This window comes from Lepidochelys olivacea, assembly GCF_965140295.1.
Source record: "Lepidochelys olivacea isolate rLepOli2 genome assembly, chromosome: 7".
Lineage (NCBI taxonomy): Eukaryota > Metazoa > Chordata > Testudines > Cheloniidae > Lepidochelys > Lepidochelys olivacea.
This window is the reverse complement of record NC_140417.1, coordinates 61709371-61730361: the sequence shown is the minus strand read 5'-3', so window position 1 is coordinate 61730361 and position 20991 is coordinate 61709371. Positions and strand designations below refer to the sequence as shown.

General features: G+C 42.6%; 2 protein-coding genes across 6 annotated transcripts in view; one reads left to right on the top strand and one right to left on the bottom strand.

The window, feature by feature from the left end:
- The window catches only part of AP3M1 (adaptor related protein complex 3 subunit mu 1), a gene marked incomplete at its 5' end in the record, with an annotated part of 45025 nt that extends 38866 nt beyond the window's left edge, over positions 1–6159 (top strand). For all 4 annotated transcript variants that reach the window (XM_084634810.1, XM_084634809.1, XM_084634811.1 and 1 more), the window contains 4 exons: positions 116–249; positions 1209–1416; positions 3276–3420; positions 5103–6159. In XM_084634810.1, coding sequence (XP_084490936.1) covers positions 116–249; positions 1209–1416; positions 3276–3420; positions 5103–5203 — 588 coding nt within the window. In that variant the 3' untranslated portion in view covers positions 5204–6159. The remainder of the gene's footprint in view (positions 1–115; positions 250–1208; positions 1417–3275; positions 3421–5102) is intronic.
- A 6403-nt stretch (positions 6160–12562) lies between these two features.
- Positions 12563–20991, bottom strand: part of VCL (vinculin) — a 105698-nt gene continuing 97269 nt past the window's right edge. The window contains exons 20-22 of one of the 2 annotated variants that reach the window (XM_084633101.1): positions 20347–20550; positions 19261–19365; positions 12563–15186 (exon numbers count right to left, since the gene is read on the bottom strand). In XM_084633101.1, the coding sequence (XP_084489227.1) occupies positions 15040–15186; positions 19261–19365; positions 20347–20550 (456 nt within the window). In that variant the 3' untranslated portion in view covers positions 12563–15039. The remainder of the gene's footprint in view (positions 15187–19260; positions 19366–20346; positions 20551–20991) is intronic. The other variant, XM_084633100.1, reaches the window with a different exon arrangement.

Below are 20991 nucleotides of genomic sequence, written 5' to 3'. Positions count from 1 at the left end.
CACCTCTCTGCAGCAGCAAAGCTAGGAGGCTGGAATGGGAAGGAAGGAATGAGCCAACTGATATCAAACCTTCACCAGATGTGGGAGAAGCTTACATCTGTCTTGCTTCCTGTAGAACCCAAGGCTTCTGGATGATGTCAGTTTCCATCCCTGTATTCGGTTCAAGCGTTGGGAGTCTGAAAGAGTGCTCTCATTTATTCCTCCAGACGGCAACTTCAGACTGATATCCTACCGTGTGAGCTCCCAAAAGTAAGTTTTGTGTTCGCTATCCAGCCTTCACTTAGGACTTGTCTGCACAGTGCGTTAGCCCATGCAAGAGGGGAGCAAATTCTAGTGCCGACTAGGATGTTGTGCACTCAATTGCCTGTGTGGACCCTGCTGGCATGCACTAAAAGTTTCAAACAGGATTTATTAATGTTCCCTAGGGAGCTTTTAGTACACACCAGCAGGTGCCACATGGGCCATTTAGTGCACACCATGGTAGTGCACACTGGAATCCACACCCCACTTGTGGGCTAATGCACCCTCTAAACAAGCCCTGGAATAATCTCATGAACATCTCAATTTGCTCTGATTTATGATTTAATGACTAGAATTCTCATTATTGCTAAATGCATGTTCATGGGTAGCTGTCTGAGATTTATTTAATCTGATGCTCTGTCACAGTTTTTCTAACATAAATAAACCCTTCTTGGCAGAGATGCTGATATCATCTCAGCTGTGATTGTTCAACTGGGCAGATCACTAGCTTGTAACGGAAGATTTAACTCCTGATGTTTCCATTGCTAGAAACTGCTCTGTAATTAAGACGCTATCTCTCTGTAGTACATTGATCTTCACTGGCTTTAAACAAACCTCCACTAAACTGCAATTATCTTCAAGCTTGGTTTCATTTTAATGTAGGCAAAAGTGAGAATGTGTCCAGTCAGATTGCCTGTAAGTACCTTTTTGTATGATTGTTGTAAAACGGTTCACCACCACTAGAACTTGCTATTGCATTACAAACCACTAACTTAAGGACTTTGATTCTCTCCCCCCCGCCCCCTTTGGATCTTTTTTAGTAGAGTATTACTTTCTGCTTTCAAGAGAAATTGGTTTTGATTTATCCTACCAACACCATGATAGATATAAGAATCCTCTGCAAACTGTACTTTTATTTGCCCTAATGCATCTGAAGTAGTCTTTTAATTCCCAGTTTCTGTCTTCAGCTTGGTAGCAATTCCTGTGTATGTGAAACACATAATCAGTTTTAAGGAGAACAGCTCTTCAGGGAGATTTGATGTTACAATTGGACCTAAACAGAATATGGGGAAGACAGTGGAAGGAGTCATTGTGACGGTTCATATGCCAAAAGCTGTACTAAACATGAACCTTACTTCCACGCAAGGCAGCTATACATTTGATCCCGTCCTTAAAGTAAGTCTTGAGCTGTTTTATTTCTGTCTTTAAATTCAATGCAGACAAAATTAAAGAAATCAAGAGAGAGCTTCATACTCTAGAGTGCTTTACGTACCCTAGCAAAAATACAAACTTAACCATTCAGTATAGTTTTATGATGATCTAAAAAACTTCTGGTTTCATTATGTTTTCTGGTAAATTTTTAAGGGCCACAGTCCTCTTTGAAACCACAGTTTGTATCTGTGTTACCATAATTCTAAAAGGGACCACAGAACCACACACTTCCAGTTCGTTTAATGCATGTTCGCACTTTGTGTCAGTTTCACTGGTGGTGCCTGCCCTTCCCCCAACGTCTGTGAGAAGACATTTACTTGTAACTGCTGCAACAGAACTTTAAACTCAAGACAGCAAGTACCAGGCAGGCATTAGCTGCAACAGGCAAAATGGTCAGCAAGTAGCAGACGAGGGGGTGGATTTGGGTATGTTTACTGTTGCTCTCATGCCACCCGAAAAACCTTTGTAAACAAACAGGGAGTGTAATGGAAAACAGTTGACCTATAATTTTGCTTCTCAGAACTATGTTTGAATGATATATTCAAACTTATGACTCTTGCACATGGGGGTTGACACCCAGAACTCAAAGTTTTCTTTGAAGCTTAAGAGCAATTGTAGTAGGATGGGGTTTGGGCCAAGGCCCACTACTGTATGTTTCATGTCACTTCCTGGGGCAGCAGTAAGCTCAGAAAGTTGCCAGTAAGCTCTTGCTTTGAGCAAGAAGCAACAGTTCCCCAAAGAAACAGACTGATTAAAAATGAAAATAAACTACCGAATCAAAGTGAAGAGACCCCAAGGCAGAAAAAACATACTAGAACTTTCCCCAGGGGAAAGGGAAGGTGGGCGAAGGAGCAAATAGCCCCAAAACACAAGTAAAACCTACTTACACATCCAGCTTCTGGTTCTTCTCAAGTTGGTAAAATCATGCAAATGATCAGTGTCCCTTTCTACCCTCGTTCAGGAAAACTCATTTGGGAAGAGACAAAATAAAAAGTAGGGAAGAAGACAGAAAATTTTGCTGTCTTCCCCTTACTGTAACACCTTGTTGTGTATTAGTACAGAGATACATGAAATTGTGTCCAAAGGACTGTGTATGGCTTGGAACCAAAACTTGATTTACCTTAATAGTCTGCTGGCCTATCATGCACCACAGGACATTTGATCTGCCCCTGTAGAGCCAGGCAAGCACACATTGTGTCCATTCCTACCTCCTGTTGAGTTCAATGTATGATCAGGCTGCAGTCGCAAAACCCTGTTCCTACAGCTCTGCTGACTTGTCTGATGCCTTTTGCCAGTATGGTTTGTCCTGTTAATTTTGGTACATTAAAAGCTTTAATGGACTGGAGAGAAGGGCCAAATGAGGGCTTTTGTACTAATCTTTCCTTCTAAAAGAGTAACAGTCATGTGAAACAATTGAACCTATAAAGCCCTGGTGATGCAGATGGTCTTCTAACTGCAAATCCCTCCTCTTCCTTCTCTCCACCCCCTCCAATTCTCTCCTACCTGGGTACCTGCTAGCTTTATGCTGCTTCCCCTCCTATCTCTCGTGCCCTGTTGACTTATCTGAGTTATTTATCAGGCACCATTGCTAAGGAAATGGGTCCCATTAAGGGTTCCTGACCCCTGGTCATTGCTCTTATCTGGCAGCAGGAAGGCAGATTCACTTTGGATTTAATCCAGGCAAGGGTCCTGCCCAGACCTGGTGTCAAGCTGCCAGATATTTTTCTACAGACTAGCTTCCCTGCCCAACCCACAAACTAGCAGCTAGATATTAACTTTACAAAGTATTTGCTAAAATTCACTCACTACTTTTTTTTTTTTAGGTGTTAACTTGGGACATTGGCAAAATTACCCCTCAAAAGCTACCAAATCTTAAGGGCATAGTGAATCTACAATCTGGAGCCCCCAAGCCAGAGGAGAATCCCAGCCTAAATGTTCAGTTTAAGATACAACAACTAGCTATTTCAGGTGAGATAGCTGCACTAATCAGAACTAATACGGTTGGAGGAGGTAGGAATAGGGGTCTCCTAGCATTGAATTGGAGCTGCTGACCCAGTGAATCTGCAGAACACAAAGCAGAGTTCATTCAAACAGATGAAGTTACCTTGAAACACTAACAGTTTCATCTTGCAAGTAGAAGAGTGTGAAATCTTGATGATTTGGATCATTTCTCATGGCCTTTCCAAGGCAAAATAGTGGGCATTTCACAGGCTTCTGCCTGGAACATACATGAACTTCTCTGGTGCAGGGCGAGGAAGAGTTTAGTGTGCAGCAGTATGGTTTTCCTTAGGTCTTTGACTTCTGTGGGCCTAGCACAGAAAAAACCCATCCTGATTATCAGTGACCATTTTATTTTGGGAAATTATTCCTCCTCCTAACTCTGGTAATCATTGAAAGTTCTTAACTGCCTCCATCAGCTTCAGAGTAACTCCCCTAGTTTCAGAGCATGAAGGCTACAGGGTTAATACAACCATGGAGGTGAAAAATTAAGCCTGCAGGCCCCAGTCCTACAAACAAAGTATGTGAAACCAATTGGATTTGTGTAAAGTTACTCCCATAAGCAAGTGTTTGCAGGAACAGGGCTTCAACCTTAACTCAGGCGTATTCTATATATTTGATTATACACTTGCAGAAAACATTACTTACAACCTAATGAGGTGGGAATGAGGATCAGTGAGGGCAGTGGGTTAGCAAGGGCAGAAGACAGTGGTAGTGTAAGCACCTTCTCCCTGGGGAGGTTCCAGAATGCTGTGGTGGTCAGGTGTATAGCAAATGATCAAACCTGGCAACTCAGGCACAGCCTCTGGAGCTGCAGTGCAGTTGCGGAGGCCACTCACCTACTGAAACGCTGCTCAACTTGCATTGGCCTATCCGGAGGACTTTCTAGACTCCACAGTGCTGACCTCGAAGCTTACTGAACGGCTGAAATTTGTGTTGCCAGCCAAAGCCCTTTTGAGACATACACGTTCCCTCTCTATTTTGAGTTTTTTTCCATCTCTTGTACCTGTGCTAACGTGCGTTTGCTAATGACCGCATGCTGTATAGTGCTTATGTGAATAACTAGAGACTTGAACAAATCCGGATTAATGGCCTCAGTTCTAAGGAAAGACTTTCAAAAAGGTGTGATTAACTTCAGCTTGGAAATAAGTGCAAACTTATAACTGTGAAGGTAACTAACCATTGCTGGCATTGACCAAGGGCTGCTGTAGTTTTCCATCGGTTGAAAACTTTTAAAGCAAGAGTGGATGTCTTTGTAAAAGCTCTGCTTTAGTCCAGTGGCCTATTTAGCTGAGAGGTGGAATTATTAGGTGTAGCTATTGTACAGAATGTGCTATGCAACAGGTCAGAATGGGTCTGTGTACCAGGATCTCTCTCTCTCTCACTTAGCAATATAGGAGAGATGGGGTGGCCGCACTGCCAGGTTAAGAAGCCGTAGCCTAAAGGAGGATTACAGTCATCCCTTCTGGCATAAAAATCAACTGAGAAAGAAAGGTTAGAAGAGAAACCAATTCAAACTGAACAGTAGTGCTTGCTAGATGGAAGAACTAAACTCCTCTGCTCACGTCATTTCCAAAGCAGATTATCCAGACTTCAAGGGGAGGCGAGTGTGAAAATGTAAACTCTTGCTCTTCATGTTCCCCTTTGTGTAGGATTGAAAGTAAATCGCCTTGACATGTTTGGAGAGAAATACAAGCCTTTTAAAGGTGTCAAGTACATCACAAAAGCAGGAAAATTCCAAGTCCGGACATGAGAAGATGCTTTATTTGCCAGAGCAAGTAGTACTATTTTTTTCCTTCAGATTTGGAAACTGCGACCACTTCATGACATATGTTGCTATGAGGTGCCAATTGAGTAATAATGCACACTAATTAATTTGGGATCAAAGCATTTCTGTTCACAGCAGCAATTCAAATGAAAGTATAGTCTGTTTTTTATAAACATGGCTTTAAACTAGGTTGATTTTTTTTCTAACAATTTCACACTTTTAATAAATTCTTTTGAACAAGGATTGTTTGAGGATTCACAGAATGCCGCTAACACACAGTCAAATAAGATACCAATGCCAGAATTGCAGGTGGTGAAGCACACTGGCAAAGGCCATGCAACCCAGCAGGACCCTCTTGTGATGGCAGGTCTTACTGCTGCAGGGTGAGAGAATACTACCCTTTCTCAGAGCCTGCCATGAGTTAACATTTCACAGTGCAGCATGATATCTCTTCAGAACTAGAATGCAGCAGAAAGAATGGGTCGGCTTCCAGGTGAGCATGGGACATGTCAGATTTGTCACATGCCTTGAGACCCTTTCTGATGAACAGAAAAATCTTTTGCTCATGTTTACAAGATACTGCCTTAGGAAGTGTTTGCCTTACTCGGCTTTCATTTGTGCCACCAACAGATGAGCTGATAAAATAACCTTCTGCATCCAAACCTGGGAGTGATTGTTGCTTCAGTACTCCACTTTCTTTCCACTTCTCACCTTACTTTGTATTTTTTTAGAAATACAGTTAAAGGAAAATCTATTTTTATGTAAAGCCTCAGCTTTGATTTAGAGGCACTTCCTCTTCGAAGCAAATGCCTCCAGACTTGTGTGCCATGTGTACATTGGAGTCTAGCTTTTAGGTAGCACAGTAGAAAATGTAAAATGTACGTAAAAATTGTATGCTTTATTGTAATTAATTAAAATAAAAGGGAACTTTGCTGCAAATATCTCCGCTTGTAAAAATGTATTTTTGCTTATGACCTGCATATCTCCTGCTCTGGCAAACAGCACATGAAACTTTCTTATACAAACAAAGCAACCACCAGTTACAGCTACCCTTACCAACTTGCTCACCTCTCCAGTGTGAAGGAATAAGTACCATCACTAACAGGACATGGAGGTGATAAGCCATTCACTTCATTTAGCTTTGCTGCTTAAAAAATATTGAAATGTATAACTGTCAATCACCTTCCTAACACTAACCACTGGGTCTTCTCTAAAGCTGAGAACAAAACCACTTATTAGGCATTGGCATTGTCTGGACTGCCAGTTAAATGAATGTGCCATGAAATAGACTGAGGTCCAACATTGCCTCATTGTTAGGAGGAGCAAGGAATCGGGACACTGCAGTTAGTGTCCCTACTTTGCCACTGACTTTGCTGCTGGACTTGTGCCTATTTACCTGTAACAGGGGTAAGTAGGTATTAAGACCTGACCTGAGAGGAAAAGATTAACCAAAGCCAAGGTCCGCAGCCTAAACTTTCAAACCTGGATAGTAAAACTGCTTTCTTAATTCTTATTTAAGCACTTAACAAAAAAAAAAAAGCCTGACTGAGCAACTCCAGCTTCCATTGACATTAGTGCAAGTTGTAGGTGTTCAGCTTGTCTGAAAATCTGGCTAATTTTATTTAGGATGAAGCGTAACTTTTGGTATCCACGCTTATATTTGGAACACTGATCATCTTCTAGGTACAATCAATGTCGCAATCAACATTCTGAGAGAGACCGAATAATTACTACTTTTCAACCAATGAGGAATTAAATATTTGCATGTGTTCTCATTGGACGGGAGTTAGTTGATTATATAGCAGAGTAACGCCTCTCTGTTACCTTGAGCAACGAAAAACTTCAATTCAGCCCATAATTCCTCAGTCAGGTGTTATGGGTAACAAGAATTTTCCCTTAAGGGCCACTGGAAGTGCATAGTGATTTTCAAGTGCTCTAGAAAAAACGATCATTCTGTAAGAAATGTGCTGTAAATCTTTGATCTCACAAGTACAAGCAATGGACAGCTAGAATTTCAAAATTATAGAACATTACAATCTTTGAATATCCAGTTAAAATGTAACTGCTACCCTCAATTCCCCAAGGAAAACTGTTTGCATGACAGTATAACCTGCACTGCGGATGGATTGGATACAAACATCCTACTGAGGGCTTTAAAGTTAACAGCAGATTTAACAAGCTTAAAAATAGGAGAGACACTAGTTACACCCAAGGCCTCGTACGTTCTGTGACAGGCTCTCCTCACCACACTCTGTATCGCTCCAGTGCAGCAGCCTGGAAATGCTGCAGCAGCTTCATTTAAAACTGGTAGTTCCATGGAATTAGAAGTAAAAATGAATCCAAAGCTACCCTAGACAGTGTACTTCAGTGTCTTATACAAAGTCATGCAATGAGCCACACAGAGTTCATAGATACTAAGGTCAGAAGGGCCCATTATGATCATCTAGTCCGACCTCCTGCACAATGCAGGCCACAGAATCTCATCTACCCACTCCTGCGAAAAACCTCCCACTTATGTCTGAAGTCCTCAAATCATGGTTTAAAGACTTCAAGGAGCAGACCTGTGCCCCATGCTACAGAGGAAGACGAAAAACTGCCAGGGCCTCTTCCAATCTGCCCTGGAGGAAAATTCCTTCCCGACCCCAAATATGGTGATCAGCTAAACCCTGAGCATATGGGCAAGATTCATAGGGGCCAGATACCCAGATCTGCTTTCCTAAACTGGAGTATAGTGTCCAGTTTCAAACACTGAACATATTCAGCACTGTTATGAGAGTAAAGTCCTGATTTTGAAGGAAAAGGGTACGCAAAGCTCCTACATCTGAAGGGACTGCTGTTCACATTTTCTCCCACGAGATGTCATTTATCTACAAAAATTCCAGTAGGAGCAACCTACACTATGCAATAGACTGATGGAAAAATAGGAACAAGCATCTAAATTCTGACTTCACCTAAGTGAGAAGCTCAGCTTTCATTTTCAAAAAGTTCCTAGCCCTCATTCTTGCAAAGAAAAAATGGAAGATGTGAAAGCAAAAGGTTCAGCTGGCAAAGGAGAATACAACCTGTTTACAATCATGGCTCACAATTTTTTGAACAAGGTTGGCAATGCTGGAATGACTCATGTCATACTGTACCTAGAGCTGTCCTCTGCCAAGTGTCTACTTTTCTCCAGCACCCTATATGAACTGAGAGCCAGGTTCCTCTCTCACATTAGTAGTTCCCAGATTCTTTCCTGAACTGTCAAATGATATTGTCTCCTTGTGGTAGGCAGAGGTGTTATTTAAGTAGGACCACAGCTTTAGTGCATCTTAAGGACCTTTTGACAACTTATTCCCAATTGCACAGAACATTTTGTTTCTGAGCTGTAGCAATTGTGTACATGGAACAGTATTAGATGCCTTGTGTATTAAGGCCATGGCTACACTACAGACCTCTATTAGCATAACTACATCACTCAGGGCTGTGAAAAATCTACACCCCTGAGCGACCCAGTTACACCAACCTAATCCTCCTGTGTAGGTAGAGCTACCTGGGTGGGAGAGCTTCTCCCATCAACATAGCTGCTGCCTCCTCGGGAGGTGGATTAACTATGCAAACAGGAGAAGCTCTCCCATCGGTAGAGGAGTGTCTTCACTGAAGTGCTACAGCAGCACCGGTGCAAATGTGCTGCTGTACATGAAGACAAGCCCTCTGTCTGGCTCTGTTAATCACACTTCATTTTACTCTCCCTTTCCAAACATTGGTTTCTCTCTGACAGCAATGAGGAAGAGCCAGCAGCAGCCCAGTCTCTGCATGCCAGTGATAGCTCACGAGCATTAGTTTGGGAATGTGATTTAGATTAAATCTTCAGGGCACTTAAGATGTGCTATTTCCTCTAAAGTACTTGGCGAAGTTACAGCATGGTGTGCTTCAACAGGTCGTGGCTTGGATCCACAGAAAGGCCCGTACAGCATGCTGCTTTGCCTACAGACCTTGTCTTTGCTCCAGCCTATAAAAATATCACAGAATGGATGAGCACTATACAAAATAAGCCTGTTTGATAGGTTTAATGTGCAACACTATGTTGTAAGTACCAAGTGGCAGGTTTCCATCCCTTAAATTCCAGCTGACCTCCAGTCCTGTTGAAAATCTAGCTGCTGTCAATGCATTGGTGGTTTACTCAAAGCCATGTTTTTTTCCCTCTTAAAGTTTACATGGACAACCAAACCCTTGACTGCCTCTAAAACAATGATCTACATCAAACCTAGCTCTTAGCGATAAGTAAAAAGCACTATTATTTTAGTGGCTATCGTCACTACAGTACGAGTCTAACCCTCTGCTAGCACACTGCTCTTCACACACTCCTGTTGCCTGGCTGTCTCAGTGAAGCCCACCCAAGCTTTTCTCCAGCGGCAGCTACCAGCCCACAGCAGAGGCTACAACAGTGGAGGTGGCAGGTCAACTTCTTGCATGTCTCATTTATTATGGGTACAGTATAAATAGTTGCCCTGGACTTACTGTAGCAGATATATCTTACAAGTGGATGCAGCCTGGGGATGGACCTTTCATCAATGAGGATTGATTAGTTGCTTCCTGGCAGCAGGTGGATTCCAGTTCAGAGCTTGGTTCCTTCCCATCAGACCAGCTTCAGCTGGAGATTGAGGGCAGCTCCTAAAGAAAGGCACAGACTTTTCCACTATGCTCTCTTGCAAAGAAATCCCATCTCCTGCTGCTACTCCCAGCTGAAGTTGCTATTCTTAGGATCTGAGGGCCAAGGCAGAGAGCCATTCCTTCTTCACTCCTAGAAGCTCTCATTCTTGTTCGCCTGCTACTGGCTCCATAGTTAAATTCCAATTCAACCTAGTGCCTGTACAAAGAGGGAAGCTGTGGCGTTTATCTAAACCAGAAGCTGTGTTAATTTTTTTTATTTAAGGAATTATTTTTAAATCGACTGAAAATAAATTAAAGGGGTCTGCCCTCCACTCTGCTCCAACTGCCAATCTGAACCTTCCCTCTGCTTGAATAGGAAGCCTAGACACACCTTTTCCTTGCACCACCAAAAGAGCTTTACAGCACCAGCCCTTCAACAGAGCCACTCTGCTTTACAGACCTCTTTTCAGGTGCCCAAGTCACTTGATTCCACCTAAATGCTGGCAATGATATCTTGTCTATGGGGCACCTTCTGGTTTAAGACATCAACTGCAACTAGGGTAGGAAAATTCTAGGCAACAATCATTGGTGCACTTGTCCCGTCCTAGGCAGAAAGCAACATGAGGCCAAGCAAGCTTGTTGGGCCTTACTGAGAGGCAAGTGCACCAGATACTTTTGTAAACACACTAATGGCTGTCCCTGCTGTATGGAGCAACACACAAAAACATTACTCCAATGGGATCTTGTCTGATTACATCCATGCTATTGCACCTCATGTTCCCTGAGGTTTCCCTGCCATTTTGGAAAGAACACAGCTTAATTAAACCATGAACATGCTTCACACCTAGTTCAATGAAATGCAGAGAGGCAGGCTGGCTGCCCACCAACGCCATCTTTTCCCTATTGTTTTTCTTTCCAACACGACTTGTGTCTTCAGGCAGCTACAGAACTCCAAAAAAATCCTGAGACCTAAGCCACACTCAAAGGCTTGGAAAGGCAAAGATGAGTCAGGCTACCAGGCAACTTCAAGGGGTCCAACACTAACACACCAATCCTAGTGGAGCTTTATGGGAATACCATTTTTCAGGATGATGAGGGATTTGGTACCTGAAGCACAAGACACCCCACCCTAAACCCTTCCATCTATTTTAAGGGTATCTTTTATATACCTTCTGATGTGAGTGAAGCTACCAGCAGAAAAAGGCTGGCAAAAAGGTCCTTTCCCTTCATCTCTCACTCCACTGTCAAAATGGCAGTCACATGGGAATAGGGCTTTGTTAGTTAATATGAAAGGCTGACCAACTGCTAGACTTCTCCCAAGGCATTACTTGGAGAAGGCCAAGCCCATAGGATGTGCATGTTCCTATGTAGCTATGAATGTTTTAACTCATTTTTGGAGTACATGGCAGCTCCTCTTATGCCCAGAGAGGGTATAATTTAGACACTTTTGAAACTTCCCTACCAGACTCTAAGTTTCCCTAGGCCCTTAACAAACTTACCTGGCACTGAGCTGGAATCTGACCAGGAACTAGATCTCCCTCATAATAGAGAAAGCAAACTCAAAGTTGACCTTCCTTACCTCCAAATCTGCCTACTGACCTGTTGGCACTTGCATGCAGGATGGCCACGTCCAGCACGGTCAGTAGTTGCTTGATGAAAGTTGACAGCAGCCTTCCACCACCATGTGACTATTGCCTCCAAAACCATGGGGTAGTCTGGCAAGGACTTCCATGGTGTTTCCTTGTGCCCAGTAGTCTCTTCTCCAACCTCCAACATAACCACTCTGACTCTTCAGGCTAGACAGGTGTGCACCCAGAAACTGTTTGATCATATGGTTCAAGCAGGACTTAGCACTTCTGAATGCTGCCTGATGAATTTTGCCCATATGCTCAGGGCTTAGCTGATCGCCATATTTGGGGTCGGGAAGGAATTTTTCTCCAGGGCAGATTGGAAGAGGCCCTGGAGGTTTTTTGCCTTCCGCTGTAGCATGGGGCACAGGTCACTTGCTGGAGGATTCTCTCCTCCTTGAAGTCTTTAAACCATGATTTGAGGACTTCAATAGCACAGACATAGGTGAGAGGTTTTTTGCAGGAGTGGTGGGTGAAATTCTGTGGCCTGCATTGTGCAGGAGGTCAGACTAGATGATCATAATGGTCCCTTCTGACCTAAATATCTATGAATCTATTAACTATTTCCTGTATGGGCACCAGAAATTTGTCCTACAAGGTAAGTGAACAGTCTGCACAAAGTACCAAAACATTTAACCTCCCCCACCCCTCATTGCAATGCTTTTTTCACTTTGTATGACAAATAATAGTTATGTCAGAGTCCTCCATGTATTAAACTCATAAGTGTTGACTCTTTCAGATAACTTGTACCAAATCAGAGCCAGAAGCCCACGTAACTGATAGAAAGATAGAATCACTACTCCTATTCTGAATGTATAGAAATTGTTAGGTTACCTATTTAAGCACATTGGGGGTGCATAACTATTACTCAACATACAATTGTTTTATAACTTTTTAGAAAATAATTAACCCTCTAAATTCATATTTCTGGTGTGCTGACCTATGTTTTCTGCAATTAAAGAACATTCTTACTATTCAGTCCCTGTAAATGTTCATAAAGTGACATTTATACAAATGCATTTTTATTTTGTTTTAACAGAACAAAAAGAAAAGGTTGAAAATATTAGACTATACAACAAATTTTGATTTATAAACAAAGTATTAGTGGTAAAACATTTCTAACCAACATTCAAGGTCTTTAAAATTTTGCTTCATTTTAGGTCTGAAGACCAATAGTCTTCAAGAAAGCACAAATTGCATAAGGTGTACAGTATTTGAGATCCTACAAAACAGTTTAAGAACTAATAGCAAACATTCTGAAGAAATATCAAAGGCAAACATGATTCATAACTTTCCCGAACATTCCTTAATAAAACAAAAAGTGATCTTTGGCATAAACAATCATGTATTAAAGGCATTAGTAATATTGCATTAATATCAGTCAAGCAACTAGACAGTGATGCTAAAAATCTCAGAGTACGTCTACACAGCAACTAGACGCTTGCGGCTGGCCAGTGCCAGCAAAGTTGGGCTCAGGGGACTCACTTCCCAGGGTCCTGAGCCCAAGCTACAGCCCAAGCCCAGAAGTCTACACAGCAACAAAACAGCCCTGCAGCCCAAGCCCTGTGAGCCCAAGTTGGTTGGAATAGGCCAGTCGTGGGCATCTAGTTACTGTGTAGATGTACCCACAGAGAAGCTTGAACTATTTTGAAAGCAAATACAGGAAGACTATTCTGAAGACCCTCAAGAGTCCCCTCCTATTCAGTGTTTACTATTAAATAGAAATGACTACATTACATAGTGTTAAGGGTCCAATATAAGCCAACCAAAGGCAAGACATTCTGCTTAAGGCTCTGTCTCACTCCTTCATCCTTCCTGGTGTGGGTAGTTATTGGAGGAGTTTGAGAAAAGACCCTAAGTACCATGTATTTGGCATTATCAGGGGAGGAGGAGTGAATTAAGGATGAACAAGGGCTTTCTCTTGCTAAAATCAGTTTGAGGCAGATTATTATAATGTAGTTTAAATATGTAATTTCCCTTTTTGATAACCATGCAGGCGAGAGAAGAACGAAGTGTAGAGTAACTGTTGTCTGACGCTGTACTGCACAGCTTGCCTTTGCTGTTACTGTGTGTCTGATCAACGGGCAGCAACAGCACATTAACAAAGGTGGCTTGAGCATGATCATTGTGACAATCCGTACCAAACAGAAACTAAGGAGCCATTATGATGTCAATGCTGGCGTACATAATCAAGTTAGCAAAGGTTTTTGCACACAAAGGCCGTTTCTAAAATTTTAGCAATCTAATTACTTTTCATTTTAAATGCCAAAAAATATTATTGAACAGCTATCATAAGCATGTTAAAAATGAAGGCATGTAAGAAGTATGGAAGTACAAAAACCATCCCAACTCTGTTTTCTTAACACGATTGGAAAAAAATAATTTATCTAATTCCGTTAATTGCTACTAAGCTTTAAATGTGTATATAGAATTTCAGTCTAGAAATCATTTTCATGGCTCATTAAAGTTATCTGAACAACAGATTTACATTAGGAACACCAACAGACTCCATAAATTGAGTGCCTCTACTTTCCCACATGCTCCATCATTAGAATGAAGGGCAGTGAGGCACAAGCATCATTAAACGGAGTGTAATTTTCCCCTAAAACAACTCTGAAGGAAGTGTGCAGAGGTGGAGTGTGGGTGTGCCAGGTTTCGAAGAAAAGGAGATGGAGCTTGATTGTGTTCTATCTGAGCATTTTTTTTTCATACAAAAAGTTGCTTTGAACATGATTGACTGACTAATGCAGCTAACTCGATGGATTCCAAATTTTTAGCTCCATATTCTACCAAATTTTTACTGGGGGGCAGGGATGGGAGTCTGTGCTTTTCTAAGGCCTCTGAAACTTTAACAGTCAAGCTGTCATTATTTGTGACGAACATCCATCGCCAACCATTTTAGTATAGCACAAGAATGCAGATTCTGGAATCACTACAGGTGGCAATGGGAAGTAAAGAAGACAGCTCAGTATTTCCTGACCTAGGATATCATTGCCAGACAAAGTAACAGCAGCATAAGAGACTATTTTAGCAATGTGATTTCCCCCTCCCCCAAAAAAGAGGGGGTCATTTCTGATGTAAATGAACTTCACTACATATACCTTGTAACACTTTTGTGGTGTGAGAACAGCTAACTGAAAATGTCATTAAAACAATTCACCTTTTCAGTGTCATTGATTGTCTCCCCAAAATAGCTAAGTAACACGGTTAGTGTTCCAGACCTCCAGTTCAAGCTTGAGCAAAGTCCATGTGTCATACCACCATATGGAAACTACTGAAATATACAGTGCATAAATGAGAAGTGTGTCTCTGGGATTACAGAACTAATGAAAAGAGAGAATCTTCAAAACCAAAAAGAATAAAAATTGTCAATGTGTCGGAAGCAATTCTGAGATGCTTTCCGAAGATGTTTAAATGCATATTTTTATAATTAATGCCCTTAGAATGGGGCATTAGCATAAGCTAATTTTAAGCTCATGTTAACAGCACATTTTGCTGTTAAAAAATTCTCTTCTGCTTCAAAAAGGCTTTTTATGTTTCAGAAGATTGTTATTTGGCAGTTGTTTACTGATACCAAGGAGTCTTTCTAACCCAGCGAAGAGTGAATCCAGCATCTGTTCTAATCTTAATAGATGCTGCTTCCGCTTCTCTCACAGTCTCCTTTACAGATTGCATAAGGTTCTGGGCATTGTGAACCAACATCTCAGTAGCCTGCGGACAAAGGAAAGGTGTTATTCTTTCAAGTTCTTAAATATCCATAGTGGTAAAACAGTGTTCACATTCAGATGAGCAATTGTTTAACACAGAAGCATAAAATCCCACCCTGCCTGGGGCCTCACAACAGGAACATGTTGTTACGTCATTCTCGCTAATGTATGTTTCATGATAGTCAAATGTAAAAAATTACTTGTTCCATAACTGGGAAGGCTACCCCCTCACTCCAAGTAGCAAGTGATTCTCTCATTCACAAGAAGGAGAGGTTACACACCTTATGCCGTAACTGGAGTTCTCTGAGACATGTCCCCTTATGGGTGCTCCACTTCAAGTGTGCCTGTGACCTGCAACTTTGACAGATTTTTGGTAAGGATGCCTATTCAGCCTGTGCATGCACCCCACATATACTTGTGCCCCGTACCAAGGTTACATAGGGCTATGTGGATGTACCACCCTCAGTTCCTTCACCACCACCAATTCCCACAAGCGAGACTCCGAAGCAGAGGGAAAGGAGGGTGGGTAATAGAGCATTCACAGGGACACACATCTCGAAGAACTCCAGTTATTGCACAAGTAACCTCTCTTCTGTGGGTGCTCAACTTCAGGTGACTCCAAAGGTGTCCTAAGAAGATGGATGGTTCAGACCAGAGTCCAAAACAGAAAAAAGAACTGACCTGCCTAGCTGTAGGCACCATGGCATAAATGTTGAGAAAACACACCAACAGAGGACCATATTGTCATTCTATAGATCTCTGCAATTGGTACATCCTTAAGTAAGGCTATAGACATAGTTAGTGTTCTTGTCGAACGTGATATCACTCTTGAAGTGGGCTGAACAAATCTTAATACAACTGGAGATCCTCTTTGATAACCTGTTTTGAAACTGCCGAACCCTCGTTTCTGTCCGCAATGGATACAAATAGTCTAGGAGATCTTCTAAATGGTCTGGAGCTGAGTGAGAACACAGAAACTCTGGTTCCATGGCAGGGACATAATATTTTCCCTCCGCCCTCTTGCAGGTAGGAAGTGCTGTACCTAGTGTTTGCCGAACAGTCTTAGCAGGCTCCATAAGAGCTTCATTGCCTCGAATGGTGAGCCTCACAGATGTCAAAGTTTGCAAGATATCCAGGAGTTTATGGTGGGACACCTGAAATACCTTAAAGAGAATCCGCAGCATGCCCGCAATTCACTTCATCAGTTCTTGAAACTGCCTGAAGTCATCTGCCATAGGAGGAGGTGGAGGCATCACAGCTTCATCAGGTGATGAGGAAGAAATATTAGTAAGAGGAGTCATCTCCTTATCCCCCTTTGCTTTCTGCTCCTCACAGGTCTCTTCCTCTGGCATAGGTGGTAGAATAGGAGGTTGGGGAGAATGGGCCCTTTCCTGCTCCCTCCTGTGGTGTGACAATTTCTTTGCAAATTGTTGACAAGAGAACGCCCATAGGACGCAATGAAGCCATGGATGGGGGCAAATAGCATAGGTGGAGGCATCCATGTGTGTTCCTGCCATGTGGGTGTCACCTGAGGTTTATTCTCCTGTATTAAGTCAGTGGAGGAGGGACAGCGATGTGTCCTAGACTCGACTGGGGAACCCTGCACTGATATCTAAGAGTCGGAAATATCCTCTTCCATGTACTCCAACGCGGGGAAAGGGGTGGAGGGGCAGTGACACAGCTGTCCGGCTTGCAAAGATGATGAGGGCAAGTATGGTACTCTAGGCGATACAGGAGCTGGTGACCAAGAGAGAGTCTTGATGCTGACACACCCCCCATGCTCATTAAGAGACAAGGCACTGGCTTCCAAGATACTAGCAGGTCTTTAGGGTACCTATGACCTTGTAGTACTGATGGTATAAAAGAGAGGGTTGAGCAAGAACCTGTGGAGGACGGCTCTTTACCCATGCAGCTGGTACCAAACATTTAACATAGGAGTGAGTCGACTCAGATTCCATTGGTACCACAGGTAGCCGAACGGTCTTTGTTGACGTTCATGCTACCGGTACTCAGTGCTGCTCAGGGACAGGCTTAGAACTTTTTTCACCAGTGTCTCTGCCACTCTGGGTATGGGTACCTGAATTCAGTACCATGTCTGTCTTAGACAACTGCCTCCTATTCATCTTTGTGGTACCAGCATCACTCAAAGCCTACATGGAACTCCATTGGGACCCGAGGTCTCCGTAGTCGTCATCTGCATTGGTGATGAAGATTTTCTTGGAAATTTACTCCTTACCACTTTCTGCTTCGAGGCAGATGTTGAGGTTACCTCTATGAAGGACTTCTGCACCTTAGATGTACTAGTTGCTGCGGTGCCGCCTCTCTCTTTAGGGATCTCTGGTGACTGAGATCTTGATGTGAACAGGGCACTAATGGTACTGGAAGTCTGTGTGCACAGGGGTCCTCCACTCCTGGAGCTGAAGCTGGTTGTTAAGGTTGTGCCATCTGCGCGAGTTTTAACTTGATTTCCCTATTTTTTGTGGATCTCCCCTTGAAGGAAGCACAGATCTTGCACTTACTGGGGATGAGTCTACCTCCCAAATAGCAAACGCACATGGAGTGTCCATCATTGATAGCAAGCACCTCACCGCAGGAGAGACACCTTTTGAATCCCAGCAAGCCTGGCATTCCTGCATAATATTACAAAGAGGACCCCTAGAAGGGAAAAAGCTCTTAACTGTTATCTAAGTCTACCTAGCAATAAAATGTTGGGGGGTTTTTTTAGTTAAAGGAAAAGGGGGAAAAAGGGAATTGTTCCAACAACTACATACCCTATAAGGTAACTAACTAATTATCAAATACTATGGCAAACAGGCACACAGTCGACGTAGGCTCTGGCCAAAGGCGGTTGAGAAGGAACTGAGTCCTGTTGGCCTGTGCAGTCCCATATAGCCTCGGTGCAGGGCATGAGGGTGTGTGGGTGCATGCACATGCCGAATGGGCACTACTACCAAAAATCTCTGATCAAAGGGGCAGGCGCACCTGAAGAGCACATACAGGGACACTACTCAAACAGCAGCAGCACTGGCTCCTGTTCCTCATGGCCTACCTTTTGAAAAGCTGAGTGCAAGCTAATGTCTGAACACGAGCTGAACAGCTCACTATTCCTAACACATCCATCTACCAAACAAAAGCTTATGCTCAAATACATTTGTTAGTCTCTAAGGTGCCACAAGTACTCCTTTTTTCTTTAGAGAACCTACAGGAATTCTAGACCAAAAATGTAACTAAATATACCCAGAGTCATTGAAGGTAGCTGCAGAAGTCGAAGTTTCACAAAACAAAGATGAAGTTGCTGGTTAAGAAGCAGGGAGAGCTGAAACTAAAAAGGTTTTAAATGATTGCCCGCTTTAGTTACAATATTCTTAAACTTGTATTCATTGGAAACCACCAGAGGGTGCTGATGAATAATCTCCTATGCCAAAAAAACAGCTCTACGTTTTTGTTTTGGACTGTGGATTGTTTTAAAACAAGAGGCAATATCAGGTTAGAAGCAAATTAAGTCTTCTCTATGAGACAGAGCAATGTCCTATTGTTAACTGCAGAATATATACAAAGGTGTATTGAAATTAACACATTTACTGGACACTGGGTCAGATTTACTAACTCTCAGTATCTGGGACACATCTGATTATATATAGGACACAGAATATCAGGATTGGAAGGGACCTCAGGAGGTCATCTAGTCCAACCCCCTGCTCAAAGCAGGACCAAGCCCCAATTTTTGCCCTAGATTCCCTAAATGGCCCCCTCAAGGACTGAACTCACAACCCTGGATTTAGCAGGCCAATGCTCAAACCACTGAGCTATCCCTCCCCACTCTGAGTAGCCAGAAGAAAAGATTGCAGCATCTCACCAAGCCGATAGGAGGCACTCATGGGAGTCTAGATAATACTTAGTTCTGCCTCAGTGCATGGGACTAGACTAGATGACCTATCAAGGTCCCTTCCAGTCCTACGATCCCATGATTACTCTTGAAAGAGGAGGCTTTGACCTGACCTGACACACACACCTGACCTCCCTCTCCCGCATCAATGAGCGAGCAGGAGTTTACATTAAAATCAATTATGCAGCTCACCTGTTCTGACTCCTCATCACTGATGTTTGTCCTGCCCAACATGGTAGCTTTAACAGTGGAGAGGATTTTGAGTTGGGTGCTGATGGTTGGGATTCGCTCACACACCTAAGAAGTTGGGAAGGTGCATCATTTTAGTTTTTAAACTCGAAACAATTGATATCCCATTTTTAAAGTAAAACTAAGATTTTGCTTCACTCTACAGCAGTTTCTCTTTGCTGATGGCTCAGGTACAAGCATACAATGTACATGTAAACTTCAAGGGTACCTTGCATGATGTCACTAAAGACATGTTTATATGAACACTTACTGCACGGCAAGTTGGGTTGGAAATCTACAGCGCTCCAGCATGTTATGCACTAACTCACCATGTGGACCCTGCTGCCGCACACTGAAAGTTCCCTAGAGCACGTTGATGTACTGTGGTTTTAAACAGCACAACGTCAAAGTGCACACAGGATCTTTTAGCAAGCAGCAGCAGGAACCACCCAGACAGTTAGTACGCAGCACCCTGGAGTGCTGTAGATTTAGATTTGCTGTGCCCTAAGTGTTCTTGTGTTCATGACCTAAGGCACTGCAATTTAATTCCCATTCCTTCCTGATAAGCTTGGGTGACCATTCTAGCAATTCGCTAAAGCAGAATTCACTTTTCCTTTGCCCAGTATTCCTTCAAGAGTCTGTTTCATCAGGAATGGAGGATGGGATTCGGGGATGTATTGGTTTATGCTATTGCCAATACCCTATGACTTGATAAGGCTGACTATGTGGATGGCCAAGGTGATATAGACATTGCTAGACTGGTCTCTTGACATTCATGGAATTTTCAAAGGCTCTCTTACAGGACACTGACATGTCTTCTCCCATCTGAATAAAAGGACCTGAAGTCACAAAGTGGGAGTTGAAGAAAATCAACATTTCACATACTTGGGCCTCAAGACTCACAAAAGCTGGGATAGGGAGCCAAGGGGATCCACAGGTGATTCTCAGCCAAAAATAAACTCACTCTCCAGCCTTGAGCCATACTGAAGGAGCAGAACTCAGGAAGCAAAGTGGTATGTGCATTATTTTAAAGTCAGCCCAGGTTATTACCTGCAAGAGGTTTGTTCGAATGCGCTTGTCGGTGCACTGCTTTGCCACCTCCTTAGCCAATCGAGTCACTTCATCTGACGCTTTTGCGATATCCTTGGCACACTGAATAAGGGCACGCTTGTTTCCACTGACACCTCTCACTAGGCGGGACATCTCTGCCATCAGCAGAGCCATTCGCTTCGCAGCAGCAATTATATCATTACCCTGCAGGGAACAAATATAACAATGAATGTTAGACATGGCAGTGTTAGGCCAGCAGTCACAAAAAATTACATATATAATATAATTACACCTGAACTATAATCCACACTCACTAGCAAACCCTTTCATTAAGTCAAGGAAGAACAATTCAAGTCTATTGAAAAAGATTCTTCATAAAGAGCACTGAAGATTTGTACAAATGTCTGTGAAATACTTTCCCCTCCAACACTCAATGAAAAAGTTTCAAAACTGGAGGGAAAAAAAAAAAAAAAAAAGATGACCAAAATGTTAGTTTGTCCATGGAAGTGGAAGTGACGAGGCAGCTGCCTGGATTTTAAGAACAAGTGTGTTCAAGTGTTATAGACATTCTAGATTTCCCCAATAAAAGCAGCATTACTGAAAACACAAGTGCCAATTAAAAAAAAGTAAGTTAAATCAAACAGT